We start from the raw sequence: 15,505 nt of genomic DNA on the forward strand, positions 1-15,505 counted from the left end.
GGGTACCCGAGGGTTACCCGCCAAAACCTGCGATACCCTGCGGCTTGCAGATAAAAGTTTCAGGATCGGGTATAGACACGTGTTGACAGTTCTTCAGGTTTGCGGGTCTTCTCAATAGCGAGTTTTACTCCTTTTTTCTGATCACACCTACTTCTAATGATGTCACTTCCGGTTTACAATGACAGCACTTGCTGTTGATTGTCAGTGGGTTGCGAATTGGGTTGCGGATAAGGTACTTGCGGGTCGGGTCCAAGCCAGGTATGCGGGTCGGGTTCGGCTTTAACAAATTGTTTCCGTGCAGTTCTCTATTTCTAGGAAAGATCGTTCGTTTCAATACACACACGTGTAGAGCTGAATCGTCAGATATCCATATAGAAACAATAGAATTCTACCTGTATCTGACTATTCAACACTAACAATGGCCGATGTTTAGGTACCTTCAAAGGCGCCCAATCAAAATTTCCCGGCCGGCCAGATCGATGAGCCGACCGATATCCAAAATCAGCTTGTCTCCCACCATACACACACCGAATATCGTACGAAAATTAGTTTTGTATGATATTATCAGTGCGTCTATGGTCACCTTAAAAATGATTATTTGTTCTATCCTGTGTGTCAGTGTCGTTTATTGGGCTTAAAGGGCAAGTCAACCCCAAAATAAAAATGGAAAAGAAAACCTAATTCTAAGAAACTTTCCGATACATATTTATTGAACATTTCCACGATTTTTAAAGTTATTTGTAAAAAAAAATTGCTATTGAAAGCAGCATTTACTGGTGGTTACTTTTTAAACATTGTTCCAAAAGTCTTAGTTCCCCAGCAAAGACAGGTCTGTTAATCACTTGCCAGGGCAGAGAATAGAAAGGGACAAACACTGCTTTTAATATTAATACATGTACAAATAACTTAAAAACCATAGAAAGATTATAATGAATGTATATTGCAAAGTTGCTTACAATTATGTTTTCTTTTATTAAGCAAAAGTTGTTTTGGGTTAACATTCCCTTTCATTTATTCATTGGAGACATGCCAGGGTATATGTACTTTATTGTGTTCACCGTTTGTTGAGTCTCTGGACATACAGTTCTATCCAGTAAGGCACACTCGAGTAGTAGAACTGGACTATCTATTTAAGACTTGTAGATTGTAATTTACTCATAGGAGTAAATACAAATGATGAGAAAGGCACATAGGGGGGAATTCACAAAAGTGTCGGGAACGGAAAAATTTATTTTAAATGTCGTATAAAGTGTCGACAAATTGTATGACACTTTTGAAATAGTGCCGTTAAAAGTTGGCGTGGTTTTTCAGCGCCACTTTTCCCGACATTTTTATGAATTGCTCGTAAACTCTTGTTTGGTCGACAATTTTTCCGACACATTAGGCTCTCCAAAATGTAAAAGTCGGTCAAATTGTCTTTTGAAAACGCTCTGTAAATTGTCATCTGTCCGTAGGAAAGATATACGACATTTTAGAAAATTGTCGGATTTACGAGAGACATTGAGAGACGGCAACATCAGCCTTTATGAATTTGCCGTTCGTACGTCATTTTACAAATTTGTCGACCGCCACTTCTGGGTTACTTGTTTTACCGACACTTTTGTGAATTCCCCCCATAGAGTTTGCATTAAATCCTGGCCATGTGCTTTTTTTTTTGGGAGGACCTTATAAATAGGGATGTAGCGAACGTCGGAAAAAAAGTTCGCGAACATATTCGCGAACTTGCGCAAAAACGCGAGCGGTTCGCGAACGGTTCGCGAACCCCATAGACTTCAATGGGAAGGCGAACTTTAACATCTAGAAAAGACATTTCTGGCCAGAAAAATGATTTTAAAGTTGTTTAAAGGGTGCAACGACCTGGACAGTGGCATGCCAGAGGGGGATCAAGGGCAAAAATGTATCTGAAAAATCTGCCTGTGTGTGCTTGGAAGAGATAGTGTAGGGGGAGAGCTGTTAGTGATTTCAGGGACAGATGATAGTAAGTTTGCTGGCTAGTAATCTGCTTGATACTGCTCTGTATTGGAGGGACAGAAGTCTGCAGGGATTTGAGGGACATTTTAGCTTAGGTAGCTTTGCTGGCTAGTAATCTACTGTTCTCTTTAAACAACTGCCATACGTTGACCTTGTAGACATTGTTTGCCCAGTTTTTTTGGTTGCAGCCACTGAAGCACAGTTGCCAGAAAAAATATGCCATATAAATGCTGAAAATAGTCATTTTTTGCCATACGTTGACCTTGTAGGCATTGTTTGCCCAGTTTTTTTGGTCGCAGCCACTGAAGCACAGTTGCCAGAAAAAATATGCCATATAAATGCTGAAAATAGTCATTTTTTGCCATATACGTTGAGTCAACGTATGGCAAAAAATGACTATTTTCAGCATTTATATGGCATATTTTTTCTGGCCTCTGTGCTTCAGTGGCTGCGGCCAAAAAAACTGGGCAAACAATGCCTACAAGGTCAACGTCGTTGACCTTGTAGGCATTGTTTGCCCAGTTTTTTTGGCCGCAGCCACTGAAGCACAGAGGCCAGAAAAAATATGCCATATAAATGCTGAAAATAGTCATTTTTTTGGTCGCAGCCACTGAAGCACAGTTGCCAGAAAAATTATGCCATATAAATGCTGAAAATATGCATTTTTTTGGTTGCAGCCACTGAAGCACAGAGGCCAGAAAAATTATGCCATATAAATGCTGAAAATATAAATTTTTTTGGTTGCAGCCACTGAAGCACAGAGGCCAGAAAAATTATGCCATATAAATGCTGAAAATATGCATTTTTTTGGTTGCAGCCACTGAAGCACAGAGGCCAGAAAAATTATGCCATATAAATGCTGAAAATATAAATTTTTTTGGTTGCAGCCACTGAAGCACAGAGGCCAGAAAAATTATGCCATATAAATGCAGAAAATATGCATTTTTTTGGACGCAGCCACTGAAGCACAGTTGCCAGAAAAAATATGCCATATAAATGCTGAAAATAGTCATTTTTTGCCATACGTTGACCTTGTAGACATTGTTTGCCCAGTTTTTTTGGTTGCAGCCACTGAAGCACAGAGGCCAGAAAAAATTAAACCAGTAGGGTTTGCACCCTAGTTTGTAACGGTGGCGGAGGGAGGAGGAGGACGCTAAAGGACAGCTGTGTGTGGAGTCATGAGGCTTGAAGAGAAGGACAGCTGCATAGAAGTCAGAACAAGTCTTCCGGCGTGCAGTAACCCTCCGAGATCCACCCCTCATTCATTTTAATAAAGGTCAGGTAATCGACACTTTTGTGACCTAGGCGAGTTCTCTTCTCAGTTACAATCCCTCCTGCTGCACTGAAGGTCCTTTCTGAGAGCACACTTGAGGCTGGGCAAGACAAGAGGTTCATGGCAAATTGTGACAGCTCTGGCCACAGATCAAGCCTGCGCACCCAGTAGTCCAGGGGTTCATCGCTCCTCAGAGTGTCGATATCTGCAGTTAATGCCAGGTAGTCCGCTACCTGCCGGTCGAGGCGTTCTTTGAGGGTGGATCCAGAAGGGTTGTGGCGCTGCCTTGGACAGAAAAACATTTGCATGTCTGACGTTACAGACTGGCCAAAGGGCTTTGTCCTTGCAGGTGTGCTCGTGGCAGGATTACTGGCACCTCTGCCCCTGGAATGTTGATGAGTTCCTGAAGTGACATCACCCTTAAAAGCATTGTACAACATGTTTTGCAGGCTGGTTTGTAAATGCCGCATCTTTTCGGACTTGTGGTATGTTGGTAACATTTCTGACACTTTATGCTTGTACCGAGGGTCTAGTAGCGTTGCGACCCAGTACAGGTCCTTCTCCTTAAGCCTCTTGATACGGGGGTCCTTCAACAGGCATGACAGCATGAAAGACCCCATTCTCACAAGGTTGGATGCAGAGCTATCCATCTCCGCTTCCTCATTATCAAGGACTGCATCATCCACCGTCTCCTCCCCCCAGCCACGTACAAGACCAGGGGTCCCCAAAAGGTCACCACTAGCCCCCTGGGAAGCCTGCTCCTGTTGGTCCTCCTCCTCCTCCTCCACAAAGCCACCTTCCTCCTCTGACTCCACTTCTGGCACCTCTCCCTGCGTTGCAGCAGGTGCCTGGGTTCGTTCTGGTGATTCCGACCAGAAATCGTGCGCTTCCAGCTCCTCGTCACGCTGGTCTACAGCCTCATCTGTCACTCGTCGCACGGCACGCTCCAGGAATAAAGCGAAGGGTATTAGGTCGCTGATGGTGCCTTCGGTGCGACTGACCATATTTGTCACCTCTTCAAAAGGTCGCATGAGCCTGCAGGCATCGCGCATAAGCACCCAGTAACGGGGGAAAAAAATCCCCAGCTGTGCAGATCCAGTCCTACCACCCAGTTCAAAAAGGTACTCGTTGACGGCCCTTTGTTGTTGCAGCAGACGTTCCAACATAAGGAGCGTTGAATTCCAGCGAGTCTGGCTGTCAGAAATCAAACGCCTGACTGGCATGTTGTAGCGCTGCTGAATGTCAGCAAGGCGTGCCATGGCTGTGTAGGAACGTCTGAAATGGGCCGACACCTTTCTGGACTGGGTGAGAACGTCCTGGAATCCTGGGTACTTGGAGACAAAACGTTGGACTATTAAATTTAACACATGTGCCATGCAGGGCACATGTGTTAAATTGCCTAGTCTCAACGCTGCCAACAGATTGCTTCCATTGTCACACACCACTTTTCCGATCTGCAGTTGGTGTGGGGTCAGCCACCGATCGGCCTGTGACTGCAGAGATGACAGGAGTACAGATCCGGTATGGTTTTTGCTTTCCAGGCACGTCATCCCCAAGACAGCGTGACAACGGCGTACCTGGCACGTCGAATAGCCTAGGGGGAGCTGGGGGTGCACAGGTGTGGAGGAGGAGAAGGAGGACCCAGCAGCAGAGTAAGAAGAAGAAGAAGACGAGGTAGAGAGCGATGGAGGAGTAGAGGTGGTGGCAGAACCGCGTGCAATCCGTGGCGGTGACACCAACTCCACTGTTGTTGTTGAGCTACCCATTCCCTGCTTCCCAGCCATTACCAAGTTCACCCAGTGGGCAGTGTAGGTGACATACCTGCCCTGACCATGCTTGGAGGACCATGCGTCAGTAGTCATATGGACCTTTGGCCCAACACTAAGTGACAGAGATGCGGTAACTTGGCTCTGCACATGTTGGTACAGGTGTGGTATTCCCTTTTTAGAAAAAAAATTGCGGCTGGGTACCTTCCACTGCGGTGTCCCAATTGCTACAAATTTGCGGAAGGCCTCAGAGTCCACCAGCTGGTATGGTAAAAGCTGGCGGGCTAAGAGTGCAGACAAGCCAGCTGTCAGACGCCGGGCAAGGGGGTGACAGTCAGACATTGGCTTCTTACGCTCAAACATGGCCTTCACAGAAACTTGGCTGGTGGCAGATGACTGGGAATGGGAACAGGTGGTCAAGGTGGAAGGCGGAGTGGAGGGTGGTTCAGACGGGTCAAGGAGAGCAGAGGTAGAGCAGTAAGATGCTGGACCAGAAGGAGTGTGGCTTTTAGTTTGCCTGTTGCCTTTGAGGTGTTGCTCCCAAAGTGCTTTGTGCTTGCCGCTCATGTGCCTTCGCATAGAAGTTGTACCTATGTGGCTGTTGGGCTTACCAAGGCTCAGTTTCTGACTGCACTCATTGCAAATTACAATGCTTTTGTCAGAGGCACACACATTAAAAAAATCCCACACTGCTGACTTTTTGGAAGTGTGCGATCTGGCGGTAACAGTAGAAGTTGGCGGCATTGGCGGCAATGGCGGGTGCGTTGGCCGGCTGAACACAGGTGCCGATACATGTTGTTGCCCTACTGATCCCTGCGGGCTGTCCTCCCTGCTTCTTCTAAGTCTTATTCTCCTACTGCCTCTCTGACTCTCCGTCTCTCCATCTGAACTACCCTCCTCTTGCTCTCTTCTACTAGGCACCCACAAAACATCAATCTCCTCATCATCATTCTCCTCAGATGCATCAATTTCTTCTGACACATCACAGAAGGAAGCAGCAGCGGGGACCTCCTCCTCATCACTCATTATGTCCATCTCTATCGTGTTCTCTGCCAGAATTAAATCTGGTGTAAGGTCCTCATCTCCTTCATCTTCTTCTGGCAATAATGGTTGCGCATTACTCAGTTCAAGAAACTCATGGGAAAATAACTCCTCTGACCCCAGTGAAGAAGGGGCACCGGTGGTGGAGGAAGTGTTACGTGGGGTGGCCATAGCAGTGGAGGATGAGGAGGATGTTGTGGTAAAGTTAGAAACGGTAGAGGATGGGGTGTGCTGTGTAAGCCAGTCAACTACCTCTTCAGCATTTTGGGAGTTCAGGGTCATTGGCTTTTTAAAACTGGGCAATTTGCTAGGGCCACAGGATTGCATAGCAGCACGGCCCCTAGCACGGCCTCTGCGTGGTGGCCTGCCTTTGCCTGGCATTATTTTTAAAAAAACAACAACAACAACAAAAACTCAGTTGGTTTTTCTGGAAACGATAATACACACAGCTAGATGGCGGGTTGAAGAAAACACTGTGCAAATAATGCCTACAAGGTCAACGTATACACTACTACAGCGGTGGATACGGATTACGTAAAATATATGAATGCTGCTTGAAAAAAAGTAACTCAAGTGGTTTTTCTAGAGACGATAATATTATCAATATTTAGACAAAATGTGAACAAGCTCACACAGCTAGATGGCGGGTTGAAGAAAACAGTGTGCAAATAATGCCTACAAGGTCAACGTATACACTACTACAGCGGTGGATACGGATTACGTAAAATATATGAATGCTGCTTGAAAAAAAGAAACTCAAGTGGTTTTTCTAGAGACGATAATATTATCAATATTTAGACAAAATGTGAACAAGCTCACACAGCTAGATGGCGGGTTGAAGAAAACAGTGTGCAAATAATGCCTACAAGGTCAACGTATACACTACTACAGCGGTGGATACGGATTACGTAAAATATATTATGGCTGCTTGAAAAAAGTCACTCCGGTGTTTTTTCTGGAGACGGTAATATTATGGATATTTAGACAGAATGTGAACAAGGTCACACAGCTAGATGGCGGGTTGAAGAAAACACTGTGCAAATAATGCCTACAAGGTCAACGTATACACTACTACAGCGGTGGATACGGATTACGTAAAATATATGAATGCTGCTTGAAAAAAAGTAACTCAAGTGGTTTTTCTAGAGACGATAATATTATCAATATTTAGACAAAATGTGAACAAGCTCACACAGCTAGATGGCGGGTTGAAGAAAACAGTGTGCAAATAATGCCTACAAGGTCAACGTATACACTACTACAGCGGTGGATACGGATTACGTAAAATATATTATGGCTGCTTGAAAAAAGTCACTCCGGTTTTTTTTCTGGAGACGGTAATATTATGGATATTTAGACAGAATGTGAACAAGGTCACACAGCTAGATGGCGGGTTGAAGAAAACACTGTGCAAATAATGCCTACAGGGCAAATAATGCCTAAAAGGTCAACTTATACACTACTACAGCGGTAGTAAAATAAAAAAAAGTAAAATAAAAAAAAAATGAATATTAAAAAAAAAAAAATTAAAGTTGGTGCTGCTGAACTACTAGGAGCAGCAGATTAGCACACCAGTCCCACTCCCCAACACTGCTAGACTAATAGCACTGGGCTCTTATAGTAGTAGTAGTAGTAGTAGTAAAACAACAAAAAAATAAATAAAAGCAGTCCTTACAAGGACTACTGTTATTGCAGCAGTCAGCAGATGAGATCAGAAGCAGGACAGCTGCCCACTGCAGCTACATACAGAGCACTGCAGTAGAAGGTAGATTACTAGCCAGCAAAGCTACCTAAGCTAAAATGTCCCTCAAACCCCTGCAGACTTCTGTCCCTCCAATAACAGAGCAGTATCAAAACGATTACTAGCCAGCAAACTTTCAACTGTCCCTGAAATCACTAACAGGCAGCAGCTCTCTCCCTACACTATCTCTTCAGCACACACAGGCAGAGTGAAAAAACGCTGCAGGGCTTCGGTTTTTATAGGGAAGGGGAGTGGTCCAGGGGAGAGCTTCCTGATTGGCTGCCATGTACCTGCTGGTCTGGGGTGAGAGGGCAAAAAAAAGCGCCAACAATGGCGAACCCAAAATGGCGAACGTCGCGCGACGTTCGCGAACTTCCGGCGAGCGCGAACACCCGATGTTCGCGCGAACAAGTTCGCCGGCGAACAGTTCGCGACATCTCTACTTATAAATAGGTAACAAAGATACTTAAAACCTGTAATAGTTCCTTCAGTCCAAGGGTAGAACTACACGGACATTTTCGGCACGATCCGACGCGCTGCGACAAAACGCATGCGAAGGAAATAAGGTAAGAGATAGAAATTTCGGATGAAGTCGCAGCGTTGATCCGACGCGACACGACTGTTGGATGCAGGCGCTGCACACTGCGTCTGCATCCAACAGTCGTGTCGGATCAACGATGCGACTTCATCAAACATTTCTATCTCTTACTTCCATTGCATGCGATTTGTCACATTCGTTTTGTCGCAGCGCGTCGGATTGTGCCGAAAACGTCCGTGTAGTCCTACCCTAAAAGGCCAGTGGTGTCAGGAGCTTCAGAATATCCCCCTCATATAATCACCTGTTCATTTCTGGTCTGACCTTAGTATGTCACTCCACTACTTTGTTGAGTAATTGGGCCAAACTATGGTAGTGATTGGCTATTTGACATGAAAGAGGGAGGAATCAGGAGGGTGATGTTGGTTGATGCATTTAAAACAGGAATTAAAAAAACTGCTGCAATATAGTGTTACTTGCAGTATACAGTACAGTGATTAATGATATTTTAAGATTTTTTAAGATTTTTTATTTGTGTTGCCCTAATAAATACTGTATATAAATGAGTCATTTTGAAGAGTAAGGCTTATGGCACTTGGGACACCGAATGAAAAGCTTCCCATATGCCATGAGCCTAAGGGTTTAGCCGTTGGGATCCCCGTTAATATGAATGGCGGTCAACTGCAATATCTCCAGCTATTTTGATTGGCCGTCACCTAAAATCATGGGTTCACTCACATGCAAGACGGCGGCAGCATTTCTGAGTGACAAGCGCCTAACGCAACTTGTAACTGGGATTTAAAGGGCATTAAAGATTCCGTGTTGGCACCTTCTTTCCATTGATAAAGAACATTCCTGCTCCTTGCATGTAGATTCTCTTTCTCGGCCAACAGCCTGGAATGTCCATATCAGGGAACCGTTGTCTGGTAATAAGAGACTATTTCACATTTTAAGCAGCAGCTGCTTCCGCCCTGGTTGTCAAGCACGGAAGGTAATGTTTATTTGATCTCGTTGCAGCTTGAACGAACGTGACCACTTGTTGAAGAGACTCGGCAGAAAAACCCCTCCGAGCCTCTTTCGTGCGAATTCCGTCCAGCAAAGTGTATCTTGTAAGTATGTCACTGTAAATAATACGGCAGGTGAGATTTACTCGAGCGCAATGCAGACAGGTGGGGGATTGGAGTTTAATTAAAGTGTGTAACAGGTACGGTTACGACCAAATGAGCTCCTAGCTAAAAAAAAAAGCTTGCAATTGAATTGTAATCTCCGTGTGACACTGGGTGATTATCCCTCAACAAGAACTCAGTCTGTGGTTTACCTTTGTGATATTAGAGGCAAAGTTATATTTATAGCCACAAGGAAGGACATGTGGGCACGACAATTGCGAAATTTATGTGAGTAGTTGGGAAAGTAGTTTGTTCCATTCCCCTGCTAATAAATACAGGCATGGGATCCGTTATACAGAAACCCGTTATCCAGAAAGCTATGGATTACAAGAAGGCCATCTCCCATAGACTCCATTTTAATCAGATAATTCAAATTTTTAAAAATGATTTCCTTTTCTCTGTAATAATAAAACAGTAGCTTGTACTTGATCCCAAATAAGATCTAATTAATCCTTATTGGAGGCAAAACCAGCCTATTGGGTTTAAGTCATGTTTACAGGATTGTCTAGTAGACTTAGGGGCAGATTTATCAAGGGTCGAATTTCGAGGTGATGGGAGTTTTTTTTAAACTCCCATCAACTCGAAATTCAAATAAAAAAAAGACCAACCGAAATTTATATAAAAAAAGAAATAAATCCATTTTTTTAACTTCGAGTGAAAAGGCTGTATTCGATTGTTTGAATCGAATTCGGATTGTATTAGATCAAATTCATTTGAAGTATTTTCAAAAAAAAAAAAGTCCACCAAATGACTCCAAATAAGTTCTAGGAGGTCCCCCATAGGCTAGAACAGCAATTCGGCAGGTTTTAGATGGCGAATGGTCGAAGTCGAATTTTTAAAGAGGTAGTACATGATAAATTTAGATATTCACATTTTTTTTCGAATTTGGACTATTCCCTAGTCGAAATACAATAAAATTAGCTCGAAATTCAAACTTAAAAATTCAGCTTTTCAATTCGACCCTTGATAAATCTGCCCCTTAAGGTATGAAGACCCAAATTACGGAAAGATCCGTTATATGGAAACTCCCAGGTCCCGAGCATTCTGGATAAAAGTTCCCAAGTTTTCAAGTGGAAATTCTGAAAAAAATCTGATTTTTTTTCCCGCAAACACAATTTTCGGGTAAATTTAAATAAACCAAAAAAATCTGTGCAGATTTGGGTTTTTTTTAGAAATTAGTGAGATACATTCAGACTTTGATAAATAACCCCCTTAATACCCGCATTTTAAATTTTTTATTTGTGCTTCCACCAATTTATAATGCATTCAGTGGGTACATTTCCTTTAATTTAAATAATGTTTCCCCGGATTTTACATCACAATTTTGTCCTGATGTTCCCAAAAACTGCTTTTTTTCCCTCTATGAATGTTATTATTTGTGAAATAAAGAGGTTTAAAATACTAACCAGATGTATAATTTGCCATGGTTCTGCCTGTAAATGGTTCCAATTCGTCTGCCCCTTATACAGTCTTACACCAATCACTTATTGCTTCAGGTTGTGTATGTGACTGACAGAGAGTCTTGCACTCGCCCCCCATAGTGTAACATTAACCTGCAGTGCTTAACCCTTGTTATTAACACAGTAAATATTGTATCTCAAAGTAAAACGGACTCCTGTGCTTCTATCCTTTCAGTACTTGAAGAAAAAGTTACTTTAACACATTTCCCTGATTTGACATTTTCCCGGATTTTACATAATTTTTTCCTGGTCCCCTGAAAAACATAATATGGGGTTCTACTGTATATTGATGGTTAGTGTAGGCCCATATTTCAACTTGCTACCATGTACTGAGTTTATACTCCATTGCATGCCAGCTGAACCTACATTTTACATTTGCCATTAGGGCTGACACTCTATGAGGGTTATACGATGGGACACGATTATGGGATGTAAAATTAAAGAAACTATATGTAAAATAATGCACATGATTGGTGGATTGCGTATTCTCAAGTGATGGGTATGCTTGGATCTTACCAAGTTGTGTTATGGTGTGTCCTACAGCAGCCGTGCAACAAGAGCTGACATTTTATCTGCAGAGCCGGAAGTTTAGAGTACAAAAGATATTGACACCGGCAATTTTTGCTTTAGTGTTTACAACAATTGTTGTTCTGTGGCCATAGATTGTGTTACACCCTACTAATTTCAGCAGACTGTCAATCCTGGAGACCAGGAGATATCAGAGCCACCTTTTCAGTTGCAAAGTGACTGCTCACATGGAAAGATCTGACCCTGTCCTGATCTGAGCTCACACCCAGCCTTGTATGTGCTGAGACCTGGCTGTGCATACCAGTAATCAGGATCAGCAACGCCTGCAGAAAATAAAACGGAGCTAAAGAAATAATGAGCAGGTCCCTGGCGCTTGATGAATATTGGTGTGTGGCTGCACATGCACAGGAGCCATAGGAATAAATTGCGTGTGGCTGCAGGAAGTAGAAAACCAGAAAAATATCCAGTTAGAGATGTTCGCCGGCAGCTGGAAAAACCCCCTGGTTGGCTGTCAAGATCAGATGATGTAAAAGGAGTGGAGGTCAAGGCAGCACTGGGGAATTGGGGTGAAAAAACACAGCGCTGAAATAATTGGAAAAGCTGGCCCTGAAAACGCTTGTTAAGACACATTTTATTTTCAAACCATGTCCGGCTTGGAGACTTCTCTTTAAATTATTATCTTTCCCACATAATCATTTTTTTAAACCCCGAGTACGTAACAGAAATGTAGTACCACGGTTCTCTTTGGCCCTTTTAATCTCACGACATGACTAAATAGCGCTGAAAAGATTAACAGAGAATTTTTTTTTAGGACCAAAGTAGCGAAGTCTCAGCCCCTCTACAGTCGGACTCTTTGAAGTTCAAATGGTTTCATTAGCATTTAATTGGTGTTTGGCACGGATTCCTTACATTGGGCTCCTTTGCCTCTGGGCATGGCAGCGAGATGGTGAAATGAAGGGGAGGCTGTTAGGATATGACAGGTATAATAGTTTTTGTTCCTGCCAAAAAAAAAAAAAAGTGCACGGCGCGAAGTTGAATGCGTTTTCAGCTTATGGCTGCGGTTGCACAAAATAATGATCCTTAAAGGAGTAATTGGTGGCAGGGGAGACGGCCCCTTAAATAACCTCCTTTCTTGCCCAGAATAGGAGTCATATGATACACTCCAGCCTTTTGTTAAAACGTGCCATTCTTGACATTTTTTTTCCGCCCTCCTCACTTTTGTCTTTCCCCCCTTTACTTTCAGATGGCTATGCATTTTCCCAAGAAGAACACGGTGTTGTTTCCCAGTCTCAAGTTGTTCGATCCTATGACACAACAAAACAGAGAGCCGGGATAGAATAACAAAGCCCTCTAGGACTGGTGGCAGAAATAATGAGCTTTGGACAATGCATCCACTGTTAACAGATATTTCGCTAAGGTTGGCCGCAGCAGCCAAAAAACTGGGAAACTCATTTCTGTGGCCTTTGCCAACAAATTTCTCAACTCTTCTTTTCCAGCCGATGGGGTCTGCATGTGATTAAAGGCACTCAAAAACCTATTTAAAACTATGCATTACAGGTGTCTTTGGAAGCAACGTGGTTAAGGTGTACTTTAAACAAGGTCACAGCCTGTTCTACAATATAAAAAATATTCTTCTGCTTCATCTCCTGTGCCCTGCATCTCACATTCCTCCCTGTTACCCTGCTCCAGAATTTCATTCCAACTCATGCTTGTAACACTTGCTCTGTAGTAGTAAGCTCTTTTACTTTAAAGGGAACGGTCATCTCAAAATTAACTTAGGGGCAGATTTATTAAGGGTCGAATAGTAAACTTGAATTTATTTTGGTATCAAAATTCATGTGGAATTCACACTGTATACTGGCGCGTTCAAATCCTAACACCTTTGCAAAAATTTTTAGAATTACAGGCTACTTATTCCCTGCAACGCTCACCCTTCTCCTGGGTGGGTCCCTTGTGCAACAGCCCTGGACCTTTCACTTAGTTCAAGATCAATAAACATTAAGAAAAAATCTCTGGCCCGGGTGCAACACCCCGAACCCGCAGCTTTGGGAGACTTTCATGGCCAATATAGAACCCTTGCAACATGCACTCAAAGGATGAGTCGGTGGCGGTGAAGTATAAAAGCAATTTCCTACATTTGAATTTTAATCTGCCAAATCGATTGTGACATGTATCACATCTCAACCATGAAAACAGTTCTAATTCGAATATTCACCACCTAAAACCTGCCAAATTCATTCACAAGTCAATGGCAGAGGTCCATTGACCCATTTGAATATGTTAATAGCCTTCCTGACATTCCATGTTTTTTCGGAGGAAAATTCGATTGGAGTTTCACTCATTTTCCTCAAATACGAAAAAAAAAAACTGTCTCGTTCCCATTAGATCAAATTGTAGACATTCCAATTTCTTTATAAATAACCTCCCATTCAAGTTGTGAGTATATTCGAATTTATTAGAGAAAAAGAAAAAAATCACATTCAAAATTCGACCTTTGATAAATCTGCCCATTATTATGACTTTTTGTGATGACTAAACCCAGCAATAAAGGAGAATGTTCAAAATGAGGGTATGTGCTGGCATACCCTAGCATACCAGATTTGTTAGTTTTTCTAGGCTGGATAAATCCAGAACAGTATCATTAAAAATAGAACAGCATTATTAAAACAGATAAAGAGCTAGAAAAATTTTTAGACCAAGGTATTTAGATTTTGGTGGTGAAAGTTGCGACAACAACTGAAGGCCACAAGATGAACGATACTTTTTTCTAATCTCAGGTTGGTTGCTTGAGACAGCAGCCAATCATAAAAATCCTAGAAGAGAAGTTAGCAATAACATCCTGGGGGACTAATCTACCACAGTTCCCACTTTCTGCCTAGCGAAGGGTGATTAAACTTGCTCTTCATGACATGAGTGACATCAGGTGATAAATGGGTGGCCTCTGTCCAACCACCCTTGCACTGCAAAATATTATGATTGTGTCATTTTTTTATGCTTCATGGCAGTACAATGTTAATCAAGTATGGGGCAATTATTCTGCAATGATTCTGTAATGCTTTTGGAGAGTGTTAGATAAGCTGCATGGAACTCTTCAAAACAAAGGTCTGTGGGTGGCATAGACACCTTTGGGGACACCTCTAGCTAGTGAACTTCAGTATAAGGAACGTCTCGCCATAATTGTCTTTAATGGTGGTGGGCCCATGTCAAAATAAGCTTTGCAGGTCCCTTCTTGACTGTCTAATCTTGGTTACTGTTGTCATCTTGTCCTACTGTCCCAACCTTGACCTACTATACCCCCAAAACTCCCACTGCTCCTTTACACAAATGCTGCTCTGTGGGAGCTCTAGCCAGCCACCCCGCATGGACCTCCCATGGACGACTCGGTTTACAGACACACACGAGACATTAATAATGGGACCGGTCAATAATCTGAAGTTGTTTTTAGATATTGGCAAGAAACTAGGAAGATAGGGAGATATTCTTTTACTCTATACATATCTGTCTGCTATTTGCCTTTGCCTATGGAATCTTTTCTTTCCTACAAGCAGGTTTAATGCAAGAGCATACATGTACATTGTCCTTTCTATTTATGAAATGTGGTGTTTATTTATTGACTCTATTTTGAAACATATTGTTTTTTGCACATGTACTGAGAATTATGAAAAATAAAATACGGTAAACGAAGATTTTAAAGTTGTTACTGTCCTTTATTCTTGCTATGCTTAATATAAGTCTGAGGCAGCACTCGTCACAGTTTTCAGTCCAGGCCCCTCTTAGCTTATAACAAGGTTCCAGATATAGGAAACCATTGGTGTTATCAGCCATTCAGCCATAGTTCCATGACGGAGGGCAAATACGTTTCAACCCAAGTTTTACTCTAATTGGCTTCCAGGTGTATCAAGGAAATTGTGGAAGCATTTGCCCCAAATCATATCCTAACTGCCTTCAGGCATGGCCCTCTTGGCACCACTACTGCTTCAAAATTTGGGAACCACTGGTCTAAGGGGTGCCTGAAGGTAGACTT

General features: G+C 42.7%; 1 protein-coding gene across 2 annotated transcripts in view; it reads left to right on the forward strand.

The window, feature by feature from the left end:
* Positions 1–15,165, forward strand: part of LOC108707568 (phospholipid-transporting ATPase IB) — a 425,456-nt gene extending 410,291 nt beyond the window's left edge. For both annotated transcript variants that reach the window (XM_018245563.2, XM_041582662.1), the window contains exons 36-37: positions 9,345–9,436; positions 12,725–15,165. In XM_018245563.2, the coding sequence (XP_018101052.2) occupies positions 9,345–9,436; positions 12,725–12,822 (190 nt within the window). In that variant the 3' untranslated portion in view covers positions 12,823–15,165. The remainder of the gene's footprint in view (positions 1–9,344; positions 9,437–12,724) is intronic.
* Positions 15,166–15,505: the final 340 nt, after the last annotated feature.

Source organism: Xenopus laevis, chromosome 2L (assembly GCF_017654675.1).
Source record: "Xenopus laevis strain J_2021 chromosome 2L, Xenopus_laevis_v10.1, whole genome shotgun sequence".
Taxonomy (NCBI): Eukaryota; Metazoa; Chordata; class Amphibia; order Anura; family Pipidae; genus Xenopus; species Xenopus laevis.